The sequence below is a fragment of the Macrobrachium rosenbergii genome, chromosome 2, assembly GCF_040412425.1.
Source record: "Macrobrachium rosenbergii isolate ZJJX-2024 chromosome 2, ASM4041242v1, whole genome shotgun sequence".
In the NCBI taxonomy this organism is placed as follows: domain Eukaryota; kingdom Metazoa; phylum Arthropoda; class Malacostraca; order Decapoda; family Palaemonidae; genus Macrobrachium; species Macrobrachium rosenbergii.
The window spans coordinates 70,638,633-70,661,288 of NC_089742.1; the positions used below are offsets into that span (position 1 = coordinate 70,638,633).

The 22,656-nt window shown below is 38.9% G+C and overlaps 1 protein-coding gene across 2 annotated transcripts in view; it reads right to left on the reverse strand.

Annotated features, from left to right (window-relative positions):
• The window catches only part of Etl1 (SWI/SNF-related, matrix-associated actin-dependent regulator of chromatin, subfamily a, containing DEAD/H box 1), a 171,544-nt gene that overhangs the window by 111,779 nt on the left and 37,109 nt on the right, over positions 1 to 22,656 (reverse strand). For both annotated transcript variants that reach the window (XM_067120410.1, XM_067120419.1), the window contains 3 exons: positions 21,047 to 21,310; positions 9,955 to 10,307; positions 6,501 to 6,683 (listed from right to left, as the gene is read on the reverse strand). In XM_067120410.1, the coding sequence (XP_066976511.1) occupies positions 6,501 to 6,683; positions 9,955 to 10,307; positions 21,047 to 21,310 (800 nt within the window). The remainder of the gene's footprint in view (positions 1 to 6,500; positions 6,684 to 9,954; positions 10,308 to 21,046; positions 21,311 to 22,656) is intronic.

Consider the following 22,656-nt stretch of genomic DNA (forward strand, 5'->3'; position numbering starts at 1 on the left):
AGTTTCTGAGGAATGAGTTTCATTGCACCAAATGTGGAGGGCTTCACCAAGCCTGAAGGTCTGGCTACAGGTGCCTTCACCCTTGGCAAGGATTTGAAGGACAACGCCCAGTTGGAGTCTCAGGAATCCTCTCTCCTCAGCTCAACCACAGCCTCTATCTTTCCCACAGGAAAGAGCAGTGGCGAGCTCAACACCAAACTGTTCCTCAGTGAGAGGCTACTCTCATGGGACACCTGCCTAGAAAACAAGAAGAGAATCCTATCTCTCCTACAAAAGACCAGGTCTGCCTACTAGTTGGTGACTTTGTGTGCCAGGAAGGTAAGGACCCTCCCCCCTGGCACCAGCAACCTCCTGTATATCACTCTTTTGTCTGCAGATGAGATACCAGGCATACCATCCATCCACAGATCTAGCCAAGAGACAGCCTGCAGAGACACCATTACCACAGACCCAAAAGCATTGGCTTAACCCAGCATTAAACACAAAGCCCTCCTGATGGAGTCTCCCCAGAGAGTAGTTGCTCATCAGTCAGCAGACTGACACATACTACTACAGAGGAGTAGCCTTTGCATCCTCCAGAGTATAGTACTGTATCTCCAGTGGCGTGAAAGCTGTGGGAGGGGGGGAGAAGTTTGCTTCATCAACTAGAAGCAAGGGATCTCTATGAACTGCAGATCAGGGCTTTCACCTCCCACAAAATACACCACAAGCTAACTGGGACCATGACAACCTGACCAACAGTCATGCTTCTGGAGCATTCCCTGAGGAAAGCTCTGTACATGAGACTGTGAGCAGGTGAGACGCTGAAGCTACCTCCCCAGATTATCACACTCAAAAAACAGCGAAATAACCTCTTTGAAATGTTGTTCCAAGTCTCCTTATAGGGGTTTCAGAGGAGAGGGGCCCCTCAAGGCCAAAGGGACCCAATGAGGCACAAGCTGCCACTCTTGCCAGAGAAGGCAGACAAGTTCCAGCAGGTTCACTGTCTGAACAGAGTTCAGGCCCTGCCTTTGCTTCCCCTCTGCTCCTATACCCATTCGCCATGGGTAAGAAAAGCATGAAGTTGCATCGCCTCTTATGCACCTCAAGCCCATGTGGCAAACCATGCACACACGGTAAAACTGATCAAAGGAGATCTCTCCCTCAAGCAAGAGTGCCTGGATTACACACATCCCTTGAGTTCATATGTGATGAGAGAGAATGGGGTACTAGTTCCCCTCTATGTCCCTTCCCCAAAGGTAAGAAAGAACCTGTTCTGTTGCTCAACTGTCCACAATCCAGAGACCATGCACACATAGAACACAGGTTGCATATGGCACCCCTTGCAACTCTCCAGAACTGAGGGGGGCCTACCACAACCTGCAATACACACCTAGTATACTGTACATACCTGATGCAGGGAGAGCAAGGGGATGAGCAGAACAACCCTGGTGTGAACCTAAAAGCAGATGGTAGGAGGGCAAGGGGCAGTCCTCTAGTCCAAATGGGCATGCATTATGGCAATAGCTCTGCCTCAGGTATGATTCCTTGTATGCAGTCTGGCACCTTTGCTCTCCTGCCATGAAGAAGAGAGAGCAGAAGTCCTCCTGGACTTCTTACAAGAGGCCTTAGATTTTGCCTTATTTTCCCTTTCTCCTACATGGAGGAAGACAGTCTCAGGACAAGACGATGATTACAAGGAAAAATGGCGAGAAAGCTTCCTCCTCTTCCCTTGGTACTTCTTGCTTGCCTTCAGATCTGAAAGACCGGTCGTGCAAGGACGGGAGAAGCCAAAGCACCTGCCAGAGTGTCATCCACTGTCAAAATACTGCAACTGAAGGATTCCCTGCTGTAGATAAAGTAGCCCAGGAACTGCAAAAGCAGTCCTTTCTCTTTTCTGACAGGAAGTCAAGAAAGGCACCCAGCAACAAACTACTTGGAATGTCAAGAGTAAGCCAGTAGGGGAACATCCTTAGGTGGGAGGTTGTCTCTGACAACTGAGCAGAACTGAATCCTACCCAGAATGGTCATGCACCTGGATGCACATGCAAGCAAGGAACGCAATGACTTACCTACTCAGTCTCACATTTGGAATAACAGAGCAGTAGGGCACTACACATGAGTGAAACTCTGAACTAGGAAGAGGACTTACTCAAGTAAGGAAAACATTAGGAGACATGAAATCCCCTATGCAAGAATTTAAGTCATAAGATAGCTAATTCTGGCTAATAACCAAGTAATGGGTTCAGTCTAGCTCTGCCACAGTAACCCCGCCCCAATTCAAAGGAGAGCAGAGGGAGACGCATCTTAGAGTCTTATACTAAGACTGGGTGCTTGAAGTGTAGTTACATATATCTTGTCCAACTCCAGCAGATATTTTGGCCTGAGTGCCGTGCTCAAGAAAAGGAAGGGAAGAAGGTGAGTGCGGTCATTCTTCATTCACACCCTCACAAGCTTACACTAAGCTAAAGCACTCAGACAAGATACTTTTCTGTCTGAACAGAGCTGGGTGCCTACACAATTGGTTGAGCTGCCAACACGTGTCCCAAAGAGAAAGTGTCCAGGGACTTGTGGGGGATATCCCTCAGACAGAATAAGGTGTTGTTTGTTTGCCTATGCCACACACCTGACCTCATTATCTGCTGAACCATGATGTTCTGTACAGCTAAGAACTGTCCCCTGCCCGACTTAATGGGGTCTCACCGGAATAGGTAGAAGGAAATCCTCCTCAGAGGAGTCATAAATGCCCTTGGTTATCTCAAAAAGGCAGAAAGAAAGAGTGCTCCTAGACACCTCCTTCTTATGCTTGCCTTTCTAACAAAAAGATGCCAGCACTCTGGATGCAGAGAAGGAATCCTTTTCAAGTTGTATCTAAAGGCTAGCATCAGGCATAAGAGCATCTCGTCAGGGTCACCACCAACAAAGTCTAGAGGGTGGGAATCCGGAAATTATCAAATTTCTTGCCAGGTGCTGACGGATTCTGAGTTTTTGCCACTAATTCTTCTTGACTTATAGGGTTAAGTTAAGATGTATTCAGTGGGAAAAAGTACGGTTTCAGACAAGTTGTTCTTTTTCAATAATGAACAACATTTGATTCACCTGTAATATTTCTTATGTTGCATGCATTATCGGGCCTTTACATACACTGTGCTATTTTCATTATTAGTACTTCTTAACACTGTGATTTTATAGTTTAAAAGTTAAGCAGTTATCAAATATCCACTAAAAAAATTAAAATTAATAAACAAGCACAGACTTTTAGAAGTTTTAGACAACTCTGTTGAATTGCATACTTTGTAGATGCTGCAATAATGATAATTTGAGACATTTTTATTATACAATTACAGTAAAAGTCCAATTTTCTGGCATCTTTTAGCCCAAAAAATCTGCTGGTATGGCATTCAGATTAAAAAGTCCCATCCGGATTAAAACTGCTGGTCTGGCACCCTTCCACCAGTTGCTGCACTTTTAAAAAATACTTAAGAGTGGCTCCATAATTTGAGTTTCACACTATCAAATGACATCATGACAGACAATTCTCACTTATCTTAATTTTGCCAATAGAAAACAGTATTTTAGATTATGTATCACACAGTCCAGTCTCCTAATAAAGTATCTGAAATTCCTATAATCAGAATTAAGAAATACTTCACAAAGTATGAATCTCTTTGAAAATGACACAAAACGCTAAACTATATTATGCAACCCTTTGTTAATAAAATGAGCCTTTGGAACTGCAGATAACATTTGTTTTCAAGTAAATGCAACAGTGCATTACAGCATTATAAAAATCAAAATGACTTAACCCTTAAAAGGTTTTGAGTGATGGACGGGCTAACTCATATGAGTATTAACATTACAAACCATACGATTTGGATGAATTTAGTGGGAAAGATGTTCACAGTACTTCAGTGGTCCATAAATGACTTATGGCAACTGTGTAGCTCAGCACAGGACAGATGAATGATTAGTGTGCCTTGAGACTTGATGGGTGAATGTACTGCTCCTCTCTATCCCATGACGTCTTTTTATTTATTTGCCCATAAATATACCCACGGATTGCTGTTGGTTTTAGTTCTTATCTTTTATGATAGTATGTGAGCTATAATTGTAATTTTGCAAATAAATATTAGAAAAACATGTACAGGCAGTCCCTGGTTTACGACAGGTCTGGCTTACGACATTCTGAGGTTACGACACTTTTCAAATATATTCATCAGAAATTATTTCCCGGTTTCCGACGCACATTCCGAGGTTACGACACGTCGTACGCTGATCTGATGGAACAAATATGGCTCCAAAATGGGAGAATAATCAAAATTTGGAGTTTTTTTTATGAAAAACTCAATAAAAATGCAGTTTACATTGTTTTCAATACACCCAAAGCATTAAAAGTAAGGTTTTCTTAGGATTTTTTACGATTTTCGACGATTTTTCGGTTTATAATGATTTTCGGTTTAAGACGCAGTGTAAAAACGGAACCCGTCGTAAACCAGGGACTGCCTGTTACCTCACAAAAACTTACTGCATGCCCCCATCTCAGTAAATCTCATAAATATTTTACAACAAATATACTCAGAATTTGTTACAGATTTTAGTTTTTATCTATTATGATACTGTGTAAGCTGTAATTATAATTTTACAAAATAAAATAAATTACAAGAAAATCATGTATAACTTGGCAAATGTGTCTTGTAAAAGAGGCCCCACACAGGGTTGTAAACAGTCACTTTCAACTTCCTGTGGATGGTAGGGAAAAATTTCTAGAATTTTTTTTCTTGCACTATGTGCATTTGCATATCTCCCTCTTTCCATTGATGTGTTTTTTTTTTTAATTGGCCAACCTTAAAAGTTTGCCCCAGTCTGGGGGTGTTTAATATATATTTAGCATGTCCCTTAATAGTTAAAGTGTGCATGTGTTTGTTTACTGATCTTGTCTGAGTATGTTTTGATAAAATATCTATCATTAACCAATCCTCTACTGAGCTAAATCACAATGCACACACCTTCCATCCTTCATTTGCTCTAATAAAAATTCTGTAGATAATGAACAAGTTAATTAAAAGCAATATTATAAAAGAACACAGTGATCTATCAACAACCTCTAAGTTACACCACACAAAGTTATCATGGTTGTAATGAATCAACTTTGTGATTAGTAAACTAAATTCATAAACGCAGTACATAGAAACAGTTTCAAACAGTAGTGAAATGGTTTGTATCAAACCAACTGTCCTCTCTCTCTCTCTCTCTCAAGATGTTACAAGGGGGAATTACAATGTGAAGTTGTTCTGTTGACTCCATGATATGTAGATATACAATTCCACATCAGCTAAACTAGGGTGACTGCCTCTCTAATAAGTGCAACTCAAGTATTATATATAATAGTCGGTATCATTACATAATGGTAAAATTATAATATTTCTCATATGTTACAGTAATAAAAAGAACAATATGAAAGGTAATCCTATGATATATAGGCAGTTGCCTAGTCTACACTAAGTCATGATTAATAATTTTTTATCAAATTTTAAATTAAAGTATATCATAAGGTTTAAATATTATTCTGTGACTAAGAACAACATAAAAATTAAAACCAGTTTGTCATAATCAAGGCTGAATCTAGTGTTAACCAGTATTTTTAAGGGCACCTGTTGGTTAGGCATTTTTGCTAGTCCGGCACCCAGTCGGTCCTGTTGATTTTGGACTATTGGACTTGTACTGTATGTAGTATCCATAGGTAAAGAAAACATTGACCAACACCAATTGTTATACTTTTACATGAAAGTTAAGAGCTGTATCAAAGAACTGACCGTTGCACCAGAAGTTTTGGATGGTGCATTTATTATACCAGGCTAACTACTACCTAATACCTACAGTTTAGAAGTGCCTAAGCTTAGCTAAAATACACTTGGAGGCTTCATTTGCTCATTATTTACCTGCCACATATGTATAAATTATTATGAAAGTTGAACATGAAATCTACTCCAATATTTGGTCTTAAAAGTTGCTTTTATAATATTGTGAATGAGATTTAAGAGTGTTTTAAGGAAGTTTCTTTATAAAAGGTTTTCTTGTTTACTAAGGTAAAATGTTCAACATACATATGGGTTTAAGAATGTACCTCATATGTACATAGAGAACTCACTGTTAAAGCTGATGGTATAAAAAATAAATGCCAATTAAAAATCAGGTTAATTGTTCCTTCAATCCCTTTGGAGTAACCTCATCCTCTTAGATCCTAATTTGAGCAGTCTACATTCTCTATCTTTAGAAGATGAAAGCTCTTACAGAATACCATCAAATAAAATAACTGTTATATTATTGCATATGGTTGCATCTTCATAAGGTCCAAAACAAATCACTACTTTTTTGAACATTATACAACTAATTATATAACAAGAATACTGAGCTATAAATCTTATTGGGTTATTCAAAACAATTTTATCAACTTACCAATTTATCAACGTGTGGATAAACTAAATCTTATTGGGTTATTCAAAACAATTTTATCAACTTACCAATTTATCAACGTGTGGATAAACTGACTCCCACATCTCAATGAATTTTTGGATTGTCTCATCATCTGGCATTTCACTTCCTTCATCTGATGAGCCACTATGCCCATTTGTGTGAACTCTTTTTGAAGGTGGATCAGAATCATTATCTTCATCAGAGTCTATGACACGTGCACGTTTTGGAACCTACCAAAATAGAATGACATTTCCTGAGAAAACTTTAAAATTTATATTACTTATATACTCCACCAATACCAACATCTTATTATACTTATGCTTTAAACCTTTCAGATATTTGAACATTAGTAAAATTTAAAATTTCTGTTTCATCACAAACTAATTAATTATAAAGAGCCTTCATTTCAGGTCAGAATGATTCTATCTAGATATTGTGTGTAAACAGAAGCAGAAGAGCTAAAAAAACCTATTCATGCATGCACGTCTTTGATCCATCACTAGGTAGTAACCTCTTCTTACTGTTCTGAGGAATATGGTGCTAACAGCACAGCTTCAAGAATCTCACCAGGGTTTTCTTCTACAGTTTAGAAGTCTATTTCATTTACATTTATTCTGATTTCATCTTTTTCTCTTTCTTGCTATCACCAAGCAATTTAATCCCCTTTTTCAAATTTTTCTCCTGAAAAGTATGTTAATATTCACCATCATTTACATTTTTTGTCTAACTGACTTTCTGCAAGTATCTCACTTATTCTACCCTGCATATTTAAATTTCCTCTTTTTCCTTGTTTGATGCCCAATTCAGTGTGTTTTCCAATAATTCTGAACAGCTTTGGATGCAAATAATGAAAAAAAAAAACCATTTTGATACTTCAACCAAACAAATTGGACAGTAGTTAGCCCTACAATGAGTTTTTGGTTACCTTGTTTGTTGTGCACAAAACACTGCTATTGGTATCATAACTTATTTCCTGGAATCTTTTTTGTACAATTTTATTTCTTACTCTGTTTTTCATCGAAATCAGTTACTACTTGTCATGCCTCTCATAACTGATATCCATTACATTTTCTTGGCTTTCAGTAGTACAAGTGTATTGTCATGCTACCCATAACTGGTACTGTATCTTTTACATTTTCTCACCTTTCAGTAGTTCAAGTATAAGTGTAAGTTCTGTTACCACTTATAATGTATATTTTTGTGTATTATTTTCACTTGTATTGTGTTTCACTTATCATATATACACTTATGTAATCACGCCATGGTTTCCAAGGCAGGATCTGCAGTGTGTGTCTTAGTTGGGGATATCCACACCTGGTGTGAGGTACTTGTCAAAGCCAGCACTGCCTACCTGGTCTCTCCTATATTTGCCAGGTTTGGTCACCTGACCACTGACAAAGTTACAAGATGAGGACTTAAAAAGGTACAAAGAGAATCCACTCTACTACCCATGTTACTGCTTTTGTTCTTATAAATCATAATCTTTGGTGTCATGGTTGGCTTCCAAATCCCCCTCTTCCTGATTAAGGTTATGGAGTGCCAGTCTTCCTGTGATATGCCTTTCTCCACAGTTTAACCTGCCTCCTCACCTGGACACTTGGCTGCCTGGTACTCACCTGCACTGCCTACACTGCCCAATGACTAAATCACTCCCTTGAAACTCACCAGTCACATACCTCAAAGCTTGCTGCCTGCTATCCCGGTATCACTTCCACTTATCAAAATTTCTGCTTCCCGAAAGGCATCACGCAAGATATCTTTATCAGACCACTGCCTTGACTAAGTTTATGTACTTCTCCATGGATGACTATATTTACTAGGCTTGTTATGGATGCTTTGCCTTCAGAGTCAGCTGCTCCACCCGCTCCTTCCACTGTGCCTGCTGCCCCAGTGATTGATCCTTCTGTGATGTCTTACAGGAGTCTGAGAACATTCTTCTAATTTTTTGAAGGAGCTATGTCTTAAACTAATACAGCCACTTATGAGGTTACACTCCATAATTCTCCATAGTCTTACAAAGACATGCCATCAGCACTTGAACATGCAAACTGCCTTCTTACTGGCCTTCATATCTCCAAGAAGCCAAGACTCAAGGTTATCAGTATTGAAGACCACACTACTGCTCTTTTACCATTCTGGCCTTGATGTCTCTTAATTCAGAGGACCTCCTGCTTTGCCTTGCAAGAGCCATGTCACAACCTGAAGAAGACAAGACTTCTAAGAGACAACAAATTTACACTTCCTGTCAAGAAACCAGTGAAGGATGCATGTCGCCAACATTACAATGTTCTGACTGAGATAGATCCTCCTACGTGTTAGAGGTTTCTGAAGATTCACGAGCCAGGGGTTTCTGAAACTAAGGCTAGTCAAGTATGGGTAACTTAAAAAAAATCAGGTGCCTCTCAACTTCCTCAGCCTTAAAGCAGAACACTTGAGAGCATAACTATTTTACATGCAGGTACCTTACTATCATTCTACTTCTGTTACTTTTTACCTTACAGATATTATGCACAAGGTGATAAGGTTGTACTCACTCTAAGTTTTAGTTGCAGTAAAATTGAACAAGCTTTACAAGTGGTGGAAGATGCAGTGCAATCCTCTTCCTTCTCCTATACTTTTAACTGTCCACTTTGCCCATACTTAATTCAAGGCAATATATTTAGTCTTCCATGATTATGAGCTTCATCTCACATGAATGGTTAGTTGTTAGGTTGCCTGTCTTTAGTATATCACCAAGAATCCTCTTATCTTTACGTTAAAGGTGTTCCTCCACTTAAAAGGTGTAACTGTTTCATAGAAAACTGTGAGGAAAACCTCAAGTTGCACTATGAAACAACTGTTATGAGAGGGAGAATAGTAAAATGGAAGAGAAAGAATATGAATGGAAAGTAAAAGGCACTTTCAGAGTGCTCCACAACTTCAGTTGATCCAATGGATCCACCAGACACTCACTTTTCCACCTCCCATCTAGTGTGATTCCAGTTCTTTATGATCATGGGTTTGTGATAACACAATTTAGTTCTTTTATAATATAACCCTATTCTTTTTTTTCATATAGACTAACCAATCATATGCACAGTGCCAACCTACAAAAAAAAAATGAGGAAGAGCTACATCCTACAAATAGGTCAAAGAGGCATATGTGAAGTATTTCTTTGGAGCTTCTGATCCTTCTACTAATTACTTTATAAAATATGTGGCTGCAGATATTCTGACCAAGACTGAGGGCTCTCTTATCTTTCCCAAGTTGTATGACAGTTTTTCATGTTATAAAACCGTAACTGCTATTCTTTGACGACAAACCACTTAATAACAACAGATCACCTAGGACAACTTAATAACAACACATCACCTAAGACAATGTTTAACAAAGCAATACCTTCCATCAGATACCTAATGAATAACATTTTTGAGGGATGATAATTAACACTATTTCAATTATATATTCTGTAAACATAATTAGGAGGCTTTAAACAATAAATATTTGAGAAAAATTTATACCCTTGCTTGATAAATAGGACTGTCCTGACTATCTTGTTCTGTATCCGTGAATGATGACTTCTTGAAGGATGAATATTCTATAAGAGATTTCATTGAAGCACCACCAAGAGGATTCTGTGAATTGTCTTCTTTGCCACTGTTGCTGTCCTCTGGGTCAGATGATGGAGGTTTTACATACAAAAGCTTTGATGGCATGCGATATGAAGACAGTTTGGCTTTAATACTGCTTCCTCCTGAACTTCCTGTGACAAAACTACTGGAATGGTCACTTGAATCCTCTGCATCACCATTCAAACTACTTTCTCTATCTAAGAGTTTTCTTTTAAACACAGGACTGCTTGATTCCTCAGGTCCTGAAATAATATACAAGGTAACTCAAAGACAAATACTGTAAGCATTGGCTGAGCATGTAAAAGTGAGATGAATTTCAATATTCTACCCATAACTTCAGCAAAATTCAAGAACTAAAAGAAAATGTTGAGGATTTTCAAAACTTTTTAATATAACATTAAAACCATTAAACAGACTATGCTCGATGCAACACAAGTAACTTGCATCTAGATATGATGAAATTTACAAATAATCCATAATTACAGAAAGGTAAAATATTTAATCTAAATGTGAAGAATAAAAGGCAATGAGAAAACCAAAAATACTAAATGCATGTAAACTTATCAAATGAATGAAGACACAGAAAACAGAGTTTTTATATAAAAAACTAGTTTTTCAAACAAACTCATAAATCATATACAAGTCTACATTCACAATTTCAAATGTCCCATGACTCAAAAATCTTTTGTCTAATATACACACAGAATAGTAGTCTTAGGGCACCCATGCCACTTGGAACCTCGGATGCCAAACTATTACCTTCGTCCTTTTTTGTATAGACTGGAACTGAGGATGCAAGACCAGTGAAGCTGGAAGGTTGGAACTCCCCACCTGATTAGTGGTTTTGTATGAAAAAATTAGTTCTATGGTATAAGAACATTTTGTTTCATCACAATTCCCCTACATTCACACAAGAATTGCAATCAAGGAAGGAGGGCATTTGCTGAATGTCTCCTAGTAGGGAGGAAAGTTCATTTCAAGACCAGACGATGATAATGATGACGTGTACCTATCCAATCCAAGATTACCACTTGGGGACTGAATTAGAGACCAAGGCTCTGATATATCTGATATAAGGAATTATTGATTGACAGTTTTGGACTGTTTGATATCTAAATAAACATACCCTAAAGTCTTATTGCTCAAAAAAATTTTCATAAAGGTTAATAGAAAATTTTGTTCATCACTTATTGCCCCATGAGACACATCACAAAAATGACATTTTCATAATAAAATTAAGTTTCATATATACTTACCAAGTAATTACATAGCTAAAGTTTCTAACTCACGCTGCAACTTTTTAGAAAAATTCACGGTAGCGCTTCTACTATTTCGTGTAGGTGACAGGCTCCACCTACTATTGGAGCGCACGGGAGACAACCGGCAGGTATAGTCAATTTGTCTTATGTCCATGGGGGGGCGGGCTCTGACTCTGTAATTACTTGATAAGTATATATGAAATTTAATTTTATTATGAAAATGTCATTTTCATATAAGTAACTTACCAAGTAATTACATAACTGAATCCCACATTGAATGGAGGTGGGATGCATGGACATATTCTACTCCAAAACATTAAAGCATGGTAATGACTTTGAAACAGGAAAAATCTGCCAGCATTGATACAATGCTTGTTGTTTCCTTATCTGGTAAGAGAGCTACTGTGAAAGTGATTACTGCCTGTAGTGGTGTAGAGGTTAAGCCATGGGTCGCCTCTACTTAAGTGGAAGCTTTGCAGCAGAGGATAGGCCTGATGGCTAGCAAAGCATACAAAAGTGCCCTTGGCCTGGGCACAGTACCAAATTTAAAAACAACCAGACAATGCTGTCACCTACAGTACTTTGAAAACACCACAACCCATCCAATAAGACTGGTGGACACTCAAGGTACACTGTACCCGCAGACTCTCCAAAACTCGAAAACCCTACACCAAAGCGAAAGGATAGGAGAAAAAAAGTGCTCCCTATGAATCCTCACCCAATACCATGCCAGCCACCAATAACGGACCCAAGGTACTGCAATTATCAAACTTTTTCCACCTCCTTCAAATAGTGAGATGCAAAAACAGACCTGCACTTCCAGTAGGTCGACTGAAGAATGGAAGTTATGGACATATTGTGCCTGAAAGCCAGAGGTAGATACTGCTCTGACTTCATGAGCTTTTACTTTAAAAGTTGGCAACATGTCTTCCTGGATCCATGAATGTGCCTCTTAAATCAAGTCCCTCAGGAAGAATGACAAGGAATTCTTAGACAGACGGCGAGAAAGGTTCTTAACTGAAAACCAGAGGTTACTGGATGGACCTCTCATCTTCTTTATCCTACCCAGACAGTACCTCAGAACTCTGACCAGACAGAGTGCGGTAAATCCCCCATATTCGTGGGGGATACATACCATAACACCCCGCAAATAGTTAAAATCTGCAAATAGTTAACAACCCCCTCTAAAAACACTTATAACTGCCTATCTTGAAAGTACAAATACCAAATATATGCCTTCAACTAGCATCCTACATCAAATATACCTTTAACTTTTATCCTATTACTGTATTAATCTTTGAAATGATATATTAATATCATTTCAAAGTCATCTTAAACATATATGTACGTACTTCTAACCCATCCAGCCAATAACAGAGAGAGAGAGAGAGAGAGAGAGAGAGAGAGAGAGAGAGAGAGAGAGAGAGAGAGAGAGTATCTTTCTATCAACAACTCTCCTTTTCTATCTATCTATCTATCCATCTCTCACATTCTGAGTATCCTTTGGAGAGAGAGAGAGAGAGAGAGAGAGAGAGAGAGAGAGAGAGAGAGAGAGAGAGAGAGAGAGAGAGAGAGAGAGAGAGAGAGAGAGAGAGAGAGAGAATTTTTCAGTATCCTTCATAGCTATTTTACTTGACCACCAAGTGGGCAACATACTATTTGACCACAAGTGGGCAACATTTTCTACCCTTTGCAGTCAATAAGTCAAGATAAATTGACTGTTAAATTATATGGGCCCCCTCGCCCCAAGCTTCGGAGAACACTGCGAATCAATATGTTTTCTTTTGAAATTTTACATAATTTACAATAGAAAAGCATAATGTTGTAATTATAGCATGGAAAATCTGAAAAAGTTAATAACAAAGTAACATCACACCGTAACTATAGCACGGAAAATATGAAAAAGTTAATAAAGTAACATCAAGTTTATCTATAAAACTACTACAGTATACAAAAAAAATAAATATATATGTTACATATGCATAAAAAATCTATCTCAGAGAGAGAGAGAGAGAGAGAGAGAGAGAGAGAGAGAGAGAGAGAGAGAGAGAGAGAGAGAGAGACTCCTCGGCCAGGTGCTAACCCCTTTTTTTTTATGATGACAGTTACGCCTTCATCCCTCCCCTTAAGTCCGATACAGGAAAAGATTAGGGATTGAACTAAAATCTTACTAATTTACTATAATTTTCTTTAATGAACTGATATTTTGCTGTGTTCTTATTAATATTAATATCTGAAAATTAGTAAATTACTCATTTATCACATAAAACAAATAAACATGCATATTACATATGCATAAAAATTCTCTCATCTCAGTAAAAGAAGAGAGAGAGAGAGAGAGAGAGAGAGAGAGAGAGAGAGAGAGAGAGAGAGAGAGAGAGAGAGAGAGAGAGAGAGAGAGAGAGAGAGAGAGAATTATCTTTATTATTTAATGTTTTTATTTTATCTTATTAATCTTAATATTATTTGAAAATTAGTACTGTAAATCATTTCATATACTAAACTTAATATTAATATTTGAAAATTAGTACTATAAATAATTATTTTATCATAAAATGTATATGTATGTACAGTCACAAAAATAATATGAAAATACAGAATATTGCTCTATGAAAAATCTGCAAATGGGCGAGTTTTCCTGCAAATAATCTATAGACAGGTTCCACAGAAAATTCTGCGAATCGCTGAGTCCACAAACTGTGGGAATGCGAATCTGGGGTTTACTGTACACTCTCTTCTTCCTCGGAGCCAATGATGTCTATTAAATTCTTAATGGTGAAAGAAAGAGGCCAGGGCTTGGACGGGTCCTCGTTCTTGGCCAAAAAAACCTAGGGCAAAGGAGCAAACTGCATCCCCTTGGGAAAACCTACCCTTTTATCATGGCTTGAATTTCACCAATGCATTTCACAGTAGCTACGGCAAAGAGGAAGAGTGTGTTGCCAATGAGGTCCCTCAGAGAAGTGGAATGAAGGGATTCAAAAGCTGGACCTGTCAGCCACTTCAAGACTACATCCAGGTTACAAGAGACCAGGTTGTCCTTCCTCTGTTTTGATGTAATAAAGGACTTGATCAGGTCGTTAATATCCGAGTTTGACAGAGGATCCAGGCCTCTATGTTTAAAAACTGAACTAAGCATAGCCGATACCCCTTAATTGTGAAGGAAGACAAATTTGTAGTTCCTCAGATATAGGAGGAAATCAGCAATCTGCATTACAGATGTCTCAGAACAAGAGAAATTGTGGTTGTGGCGCCATTGACGGAAAACTGCCCACTTAGCCTGGCAGACATGGCTAGAAGATCTTCTCCTGCATCGTGCAATAGCCTCTGTAGCTCCCCTTGAAAAACCTTTCCCTCTGACAAGCTTGTGGACAATGTGAAGTCTGTCAGGGCAAGAGCGGACAACCCTTGGTGGTGTTTTCTGAAGTGGGGTTGTTTGAGTAAAGACAGTTTTTGGAGAAGGAGCCTTGGAAAGCCTACCATAACTGAAGGTCCAGGAACCACTCCTTCTGGGGCCAAAACAGGGCTATGAGGGTCATAGTTGCTTTGTGGACTTGTGGTGAGCTTGAATTTGTTTATCACCTCCCTGACAATGCTGAAGGGTGGAAAAGCATACAGATCCAGACTGGACCAGTCTTGCAGCATGGCATCTGTTGCCCATGCAAGAGGATCTGGGACTGGAGAGCAAAAAAGAGGAAGCCGATGATTCTTGGAGGTATCAAACAGATCTAATGTTGGCTTGCCCCACAGTTCCCAAAGATCCCGACAGACCAGGGGATCCAAGGTCCATTCGGTGGGAAGGACCTGTTTCCGACGGCTCAGCTCGTCCACCAAAACATTTAATTTCCCCTGGATAAACCGGGTGACCAGAGTCACTTGATTTTGACTCCAGGTTTGTAATGGCAATGGGGTCAGAAGTATGGGAGCTGGTTAAAGGATCAGGTGGTACAGCTAAAGAACTGGGAATAAGGGATATTACAGAAAAAGAAATAACAGGCACATCAATATTGGCAGAAGACTTATCAGATCCCTGACTAGCTGTGGTCTTATTGTCATTCCTAATACTGTCGATGCTTTTCTCTTCCTATCCCTCTCTAACCTAGATAGATGAGAACTTAAAGTTTTCCACTGCTTAGGATCCCTATCTATGCATTCCTCACACAGTTATGTTAAAGAGTAAACCTGACCTCTGCAATCTGCACAAATGGTATGCGAGTCATACTTTGCTGAAGTTAACCTCGTGTTGCAGCCTTTGCAGCAATAACAAGTGGAAGACAAACTTGCATCGGACATCGTCAAAACAAAACGGCTACCAGAAGTCTTATGTAAGGAAAAATCAGTCTGATCTTGAAAAACTAAGGTCTTTTAAGAAAAAACCTATCACTAAATAATTGCCGTAAGGCACCAAGTAAATATACTTCATCAAACTGATCTCAATCAACACCGGTATCGAATTCCAAATTTAGCAGAGAGCTAACAACCTTTGTCGTCAGCCAGCAGAAACAAATTGAAGTTTTTGCTGAGTTGTTCCTCTCTTTCCCAAAAGTGGGAGGGACTAGCTACCTACACCAAAACAAAATTATAGCGATGTAATTACTTGGTAAGTTACTCATATAAAACTTATATTTCAAAAAAGTAAAAATCCACATCTCCAAGAGGGCTGCACTGAATTCCTGAATTCACTGAATCTTTAACCTAGTGTAAGGAAAAGTATTTTTATTGCAAATTTTTTATGCATATTATTTATGAAAATATCAGCTTTTTATTCAACTGTAAAATTTAAAAACTTAATAGTGAATTTTGTAGTTTCCCTAAGCAGGAATTTACACTGTTATTTATTTAATAAGAGGTGAAAATTTTCAATAAATCCTTTTAACTATAAGGTCACCATGCCCACATATATCATGGCATAGATGGCCCCCTAACGGTAAGGATGAACCCATACAGTGTCACGTAAGGCAATAGGTATCTTCAATTTTGAAAATGAATACATTTTTTATCAAACTCAGAAGTGTGTCTCTAAGACGCAATCATGAACGGATGAAACAAATAATGATGTTAAGGATGATGACTCCCAGTTACCCCCAAAATTAAAAATTGACCTAATGCAACTGACAGTCTACACAAAAACAAATTCAAGTATTTATACAGTACATTGAATCTTTTACATAAAACTGAATTTAAAATACTGAAGAAATGCCCAGTTTACATCTAAAAAGTAACAGAATTACAGTAGACAGGGTTCTGATTTCATGGACTACCACTGTTACCTACTCCATTTCCCCATGTCACATCTGTAGTCTATTAGGATAACCTGTCTCAGCAAAGACGAGACAATGTGTTGATTACCTGCCTCTTACACAGTTCTGTTAGGGGTAAAAAGAATGAAGACATGAAAGGTGTACCAGGCATCTGCTGTTTACTTTGCTGATGTGGAAACAACCTCGGCTTTGCACTCCTCCTGGGGGTGTTATTCTTGCTTACACAAAGATAACACACTGTCCATTTTCAAGATCACCATCCTGGTTGCCATCAGTCAACCTGTCAAGCTCTTTAACTACATTGACCAGGAACAAGAATGGGTCCATTTTGATTATATGTTAGTTTTAGAAGTTAATCATTATTATTTTATTTTTATTTTCTGCATTAGTGATATGGTATGGGCATTACAAAATGTATAAAAAGCACATGCTTAATTTTATAAGATGTTTTTATAGCAAAGCATTCATGTTGAAAAGTATCTGTTCTTGTTGTGACGTCACAGGATGAAAATGGCGGGAGGGAGCAAAATGTAGACAAATGCAGGCAGGAGTGTTGAATAGAATGGGTGCGGTAGAGAGAGCTCTCTGATGGCTAGGTTGTTAATTTTTGGTTGTAAGTTTGTTTTGTAGTTTTTTATAGTCGTAAGCTGGATTATATTATAAAAGAAGAACGTGAACAGGTGGGTGGATGGCATAATTGTAGCATTTTTGGATGGGTTAAGCTAAAAAAACTTTCACATTTAAACTAAAACCCTCCAGTCCTTGATGTCCTTCATCACCTCCATGCTGGTAGGTATCCCACCATCCTAATCTGTAGAATGGAGGCCCAGCTGAGATATAACACCACCCTCCTGGCCTCAGTGACATGCTCCCAGGTGCCAGCAATATAGTAAAACCCCAAAAACTCATTCCTGCCAGCTGGCCCTGGTCAGGAATTCACAAGGAAAGAGTTCAATCCTTTCAATCATGGATGAAGCCATAGCTTGCTTTGCTTTACATTCTGTAACAGAAGGGTAAAGTGCCTACATCGAATAGTCCTGTACAAGACAGAATGTCTGGAGTTTCTGGCAGATATCAAAAATGAGTACTGGGCAGTTGAGTACCCCCATCCCTGTCATCCTTGACAATGTCTATGTGATGGTAGCCAGTGAAACATCAGAAACAGGCTGCTTGAGATCTCAAAAGAAGTTGGTCTGAAGTTCTGTAGCTAACACCTCCTTCCTATGTTCACGTGGTTTCTGGAAACCGAAGGTTTTGCACACCAATTTAAAGATCTCCCAGAAGGCTTAACCATGCAGAACTATGGTCATCTCTGGTCCAACCACCTTCAATTGCGCAGGCACTACTTAATATGAGTCCAACCAAAACATATCTTATTCGCTGGCATCCAGGGTGTCTTCAGTGAAGCTGGCTGGAAACTAGCCTATATGGCTTTCTGTCCTGATCACATGTGCCACACTTATCTCCAGTGACAATGTGTGCTCTTCTTCACTTGCAGTCCTAACAGAAGCCATGGCAAGACATTGTTACAAAACAACAATGAAGGAGCAATGGTGTATTAAGACTTTCCAGCCACAGTCCATGATCATCCTTGCAGTAAAGAACTGGTCATCTCCTTCTCCTTGGCCAATGGCACTGTGCACTGACAGGCAGAATCAAATGAACCACTCTCCTTCAAGGTGTCTTGGTCTTATATGATACTGAATGGTTTCTAACAGTGAATCTCAGCAGAGGAAGACTGACAGAGACATTAGCTAGCACTAGCTATCTTCAAGTGTATGCCTAACCATTTATGGCTTATAGCATCCTGGGGTAGTCAATGGTCCCATCAATGTTCAGACTCTATTTAACACTGGAGGAGGAACTGCAGCTAATCTTTCTCTAAGAAAAAGGATGGTCATAATTGCTTTCATTTTGGTTACTGTCCTGCTTACTGTGACATCTACTTTTAGTAATTGACTGGTTTTACCTCACTGATCATACCCCTGGTGACATAACTGGTTTATCAGCTAGCAATGCTCTTGCTTCACCATGTCACCTTAGAAGAAGACCAGAGAGGGATATTGGTCCTCTCAGATCCCACAGGTAGTTGAATGTGGATCCCTGTCTGGAGAAGGCAAACGTTGACAGCTGCGTCTTGGCAGTCACTTCATGTGTGCTGCATTAGAGACAACGCAGAAGAAGCAACCACTACTGGAGGCACATCAATGCTGACAACGGCATGGTGGAGAAAATTGTATTGAATAACTTATTACTATTTGACAATTTAACTAGACAAGAATCAAAACACTTTACTTCCGCATGGCTGGCCCATAGGGTTTGTCTGTAACACTAAAATTTAATTTTTATTCAATAAATTGCACCTTTCAAAATGGTGTTTATTTGGAAAGCAAAAAAAAGTTGAAGATTCTGCTACCTTAACTATTGCAGCATAAGATCGTACTTAAAAAAACAAGGTCTCCTCTACTCATAGGATGGAAGAGGCATTGGTCATCCTCATGCAAAGGCACATCATCTGGACCAGTGGCAGACAGCAAGCAGGCAAACCAGGAATCAAAAGGTCATGACAAGCAGCAGTCAGAACAAGTGCAGTAAGGGCAGACAGGCTTAACTGAGGACACAGGATGACAGAATTGCACTGAAAATCATCAAAAGATCAGCACTCTTTCACTGCTGTTACAAAATGGCAACTTATTTTCAACCTGGAAACTAAAATTTTGAAGAGATGAAGCAGATATATCCAGAGCAGCACTCTTGGACTAGCTTACCTTTTACATCTACTTCTTGGAAAGTATGCTTGCTGTTTGAGCAACAACTCATGACATAACTCAACACTTCCTGAAGCTCTTTACTGCTATACATTCCTTTTTGTCAGCAAGGGTTTCTACCACTCCACTGGCCATGGGAAACTCATGGGTTAAGAGAGCATCCTTCACCTTCATTAGTTCTAACTTGAGTTCTGCCACTGATGTGACCTGCCTACGTTTCAGTTACTTCCTCAAATTAAGCACTCTATAAATCATTAAGAATACCTCATTCTGCTCTGGCAACAAAATTAAATCCTGTCATCATCCATCTCTATGATACACACCTTCTCTGGGCCACACACAAATATGGCTTTCTATGCTGGAGAATTCAACAACTTGGAGTTAGACTTTGGTACAGGCTGTCTGTCCACAGAAAAAAGAACTACTCTAATCACAGGCAATAGAGAACGGGTCACTGAGGCCTCTTTCTTCACCTTTACAGCCACAAACCCTAGCCTCCACCCAACTACAGACCAGATTTGGGTCTGGTTCAAGGGGCGCAGCCCTTCTGCTGGTATATCCTTGGTCACAGCTCCTGACATCAGAATGACTCTGGTTTTGTTGCAGGTCTGGTCTGCCTTCGTGGCTACAATCACAACCCCTGGCATTAACATGGCTTCAGTCCTGAAAATATTTTAGTCTCAGATTGCAGTGGTCTCTGGCTCCTCACCCAACCCACTGGTCATGGGTGAGTGCTGTGGTGTGGTTCTGTTTGCTCATACAGCTTCCATTTCTCATGGCATTCAAAATGCTCTGGCCATGTGCTCAATGACTGGTGCATCTTTTATAAAATTATAAAATGGTTTCTGTCAAGGCAGCCTCTGTGCCCATCAGCACACTTTTCATTACATGAAGACAGTTAATTTGAGTTTCTCTGCTCTGTCAACATCCCATGAAGTGACTCCTGGCAAACTTCTGCCCTGTGTATGTCACTTGGAGTCCCCATGATTGAACCATCATGGCAAGAACAAGCATCCTCTCCTTGGGAGAGAAAAAGTTATCTCTTGTCTTGGTCTGAGGGTAATCCTTCAACTGGGTCTCATACATCTCTTCAACATCATCCACCTACAGCTACACTGGAGGTGGATGGTGTGCCACAGGGACAAGCTGAAAGTGACTTGGGAAGCACGACTGAAGCTTCAGTGAGGGAGACAGGTTACTTCACCAGCTCTTGTAATGAAGGTTCTGCCACAACACAAAAACAGAAGTAAGAGATTCCCAAAAGAAGAAACACCTTTTGCTGGCTCTTTAGTGTTTCTCACATCAATTCCTGAATATACAGCTCTCCCACTAAACAGCCAACCAGTTTGAGGCTGGGAGAATAATCTTATTCTCAGCACCTACTGTAAAACTTGTGCAAGCCCCTGTCAGTCTGCCATAATACTGTGAGGTGTGAAAAGCACAAAGGTACCCCTTAAGCTACCTATTAAGCTACCTATTAACAACTGTTTTCTTTCAAGGAAACTGGAAGCCCAGAGCATTTCATCAAGTAAAAAATAAGGCTAAACTGTGAGTAATGGGATGTTGTGAAACTATTTTTTATCACAAATAACAATGATCAGATGGTGATAATGTATCAAAACAGTTGGTGGTATGCTATAATAAATTGAACTTTAAAATACCAGAAACAAAATTTACAAAGTTTAAACATATTTACCTGTGTTATTACAACTATTTTCAACACTCTGTTGACTGCAAATGGTTTCACTATCACTGTCAGCCATACTGGATTGAAGTGAATTGTTTCTTACTGTGTCCGACTGAGATTCTACAACAGTGTGACGATACGAGATTGTAGAAGATGGCTTGTTCACTAGTGTAGTTGTAACTAAAGTAGGGTTTTTTTTCTCAACCTTGACAGATGGCTTTTCAACATCCACACTTACTTTGTGGTGGACAGAGACTGTAGCAGCATCAGTGTCTGGAAATAAACATTACTGCTAAGGATACTGTCCATAATATTCTGACTGCTGAATTTTGATGGAATTTAACATGAACATGCAAAAAAATAAAATCTTTTGAAAATCAAACCTCCATCAAAAATATTTCTAAACCATTTTAATATATCCTAACAAAGAAATAGTGTTTTTCTGCATAAAACATATTTTTCATACAAACCTATTCATTATATATTGCCTTGTTACCACAGATGTGAAATCCCAGTCAAACCATGAGTTTAAAACAAGAGAGACCCATTACAAATGTTCTATCTTGCAAGAGATGACAGCTTCAGCTTCACTTAGTGAGATTTGAGATCTGAAGCAAACATGTTAGGGAGAGAGGAAGGATTTAAACCATATAACTAGCGGGGTTGTACAAAAAACATGTTTTGTGTTATAAAAACTATTCTGCTCGTGCAAAGATCAATAATCATATTTCGCTTAAATTTCAATAAAGGCGGAAGGGCTAAAAAAGATGATCTTTCCTACAGTCCTTATACCACATGATCAGTGCAGGCTTGAAGACATCAATGAACATAATACAAACCTAAATGAAATTGTCTAGAAAACCACGAGCATGTAAAATAGCCATATGGTAGAACCTGCAGAACAGAGACAGGGAGTTTTAGCAAACATCCTAACCAATTGTGACCAATTAGTGCCATGAGGATGAAAAATTATGAATTTTAAGATGATCATGAAGGGGAAACCTGACAATCCATCCTTGTTGTTATTAATGGACTACCACAACAGTCAATCAAAACAGAAAAACAGGCAATGAGTATATCAGTCATATCTCTCCACTCCTGTTCTTTTTCCTTGCTGCGGGTATTTTAGCCTCCTTCCTCAATATCCTCTATCTTCTTCCCTACCTGTCTTCTGCCAAACTTTGAAGATTCCCTTCTCCGTTTCAACTGCCATTTGTACATACTGATTCTACTAACATCACCCTCTTTCTCAGAGAGAGAGAGAGAGAGAGAAGAGAGAGAGAGAGAGAGAATGCAGGGAAGCTTAGCTTACATGAAATATTGTACTGCACAAACAAAAGTACCAATGTTAAACAATAAAAAAAAATAATATTCCTATATGCACTAAACCTCTAGTTAGCCAGTTTTATAATACAGGAGTTAAAAATAGAACAACATTTAAGCACAAAATCTTTTAGAATGAGGCAAAAAGTACATAGGCTATATGCTCTTGATGGCAAAAAAATCAATAACAACAGTATAAAGCGTCTTAGGTGCAACCTCCAAAAAGCCTCTTTTTTTAAAGCTACAGTACTCTCATTAACCACACAAGTGAAGATCGAAGGATTCAATATGATCAT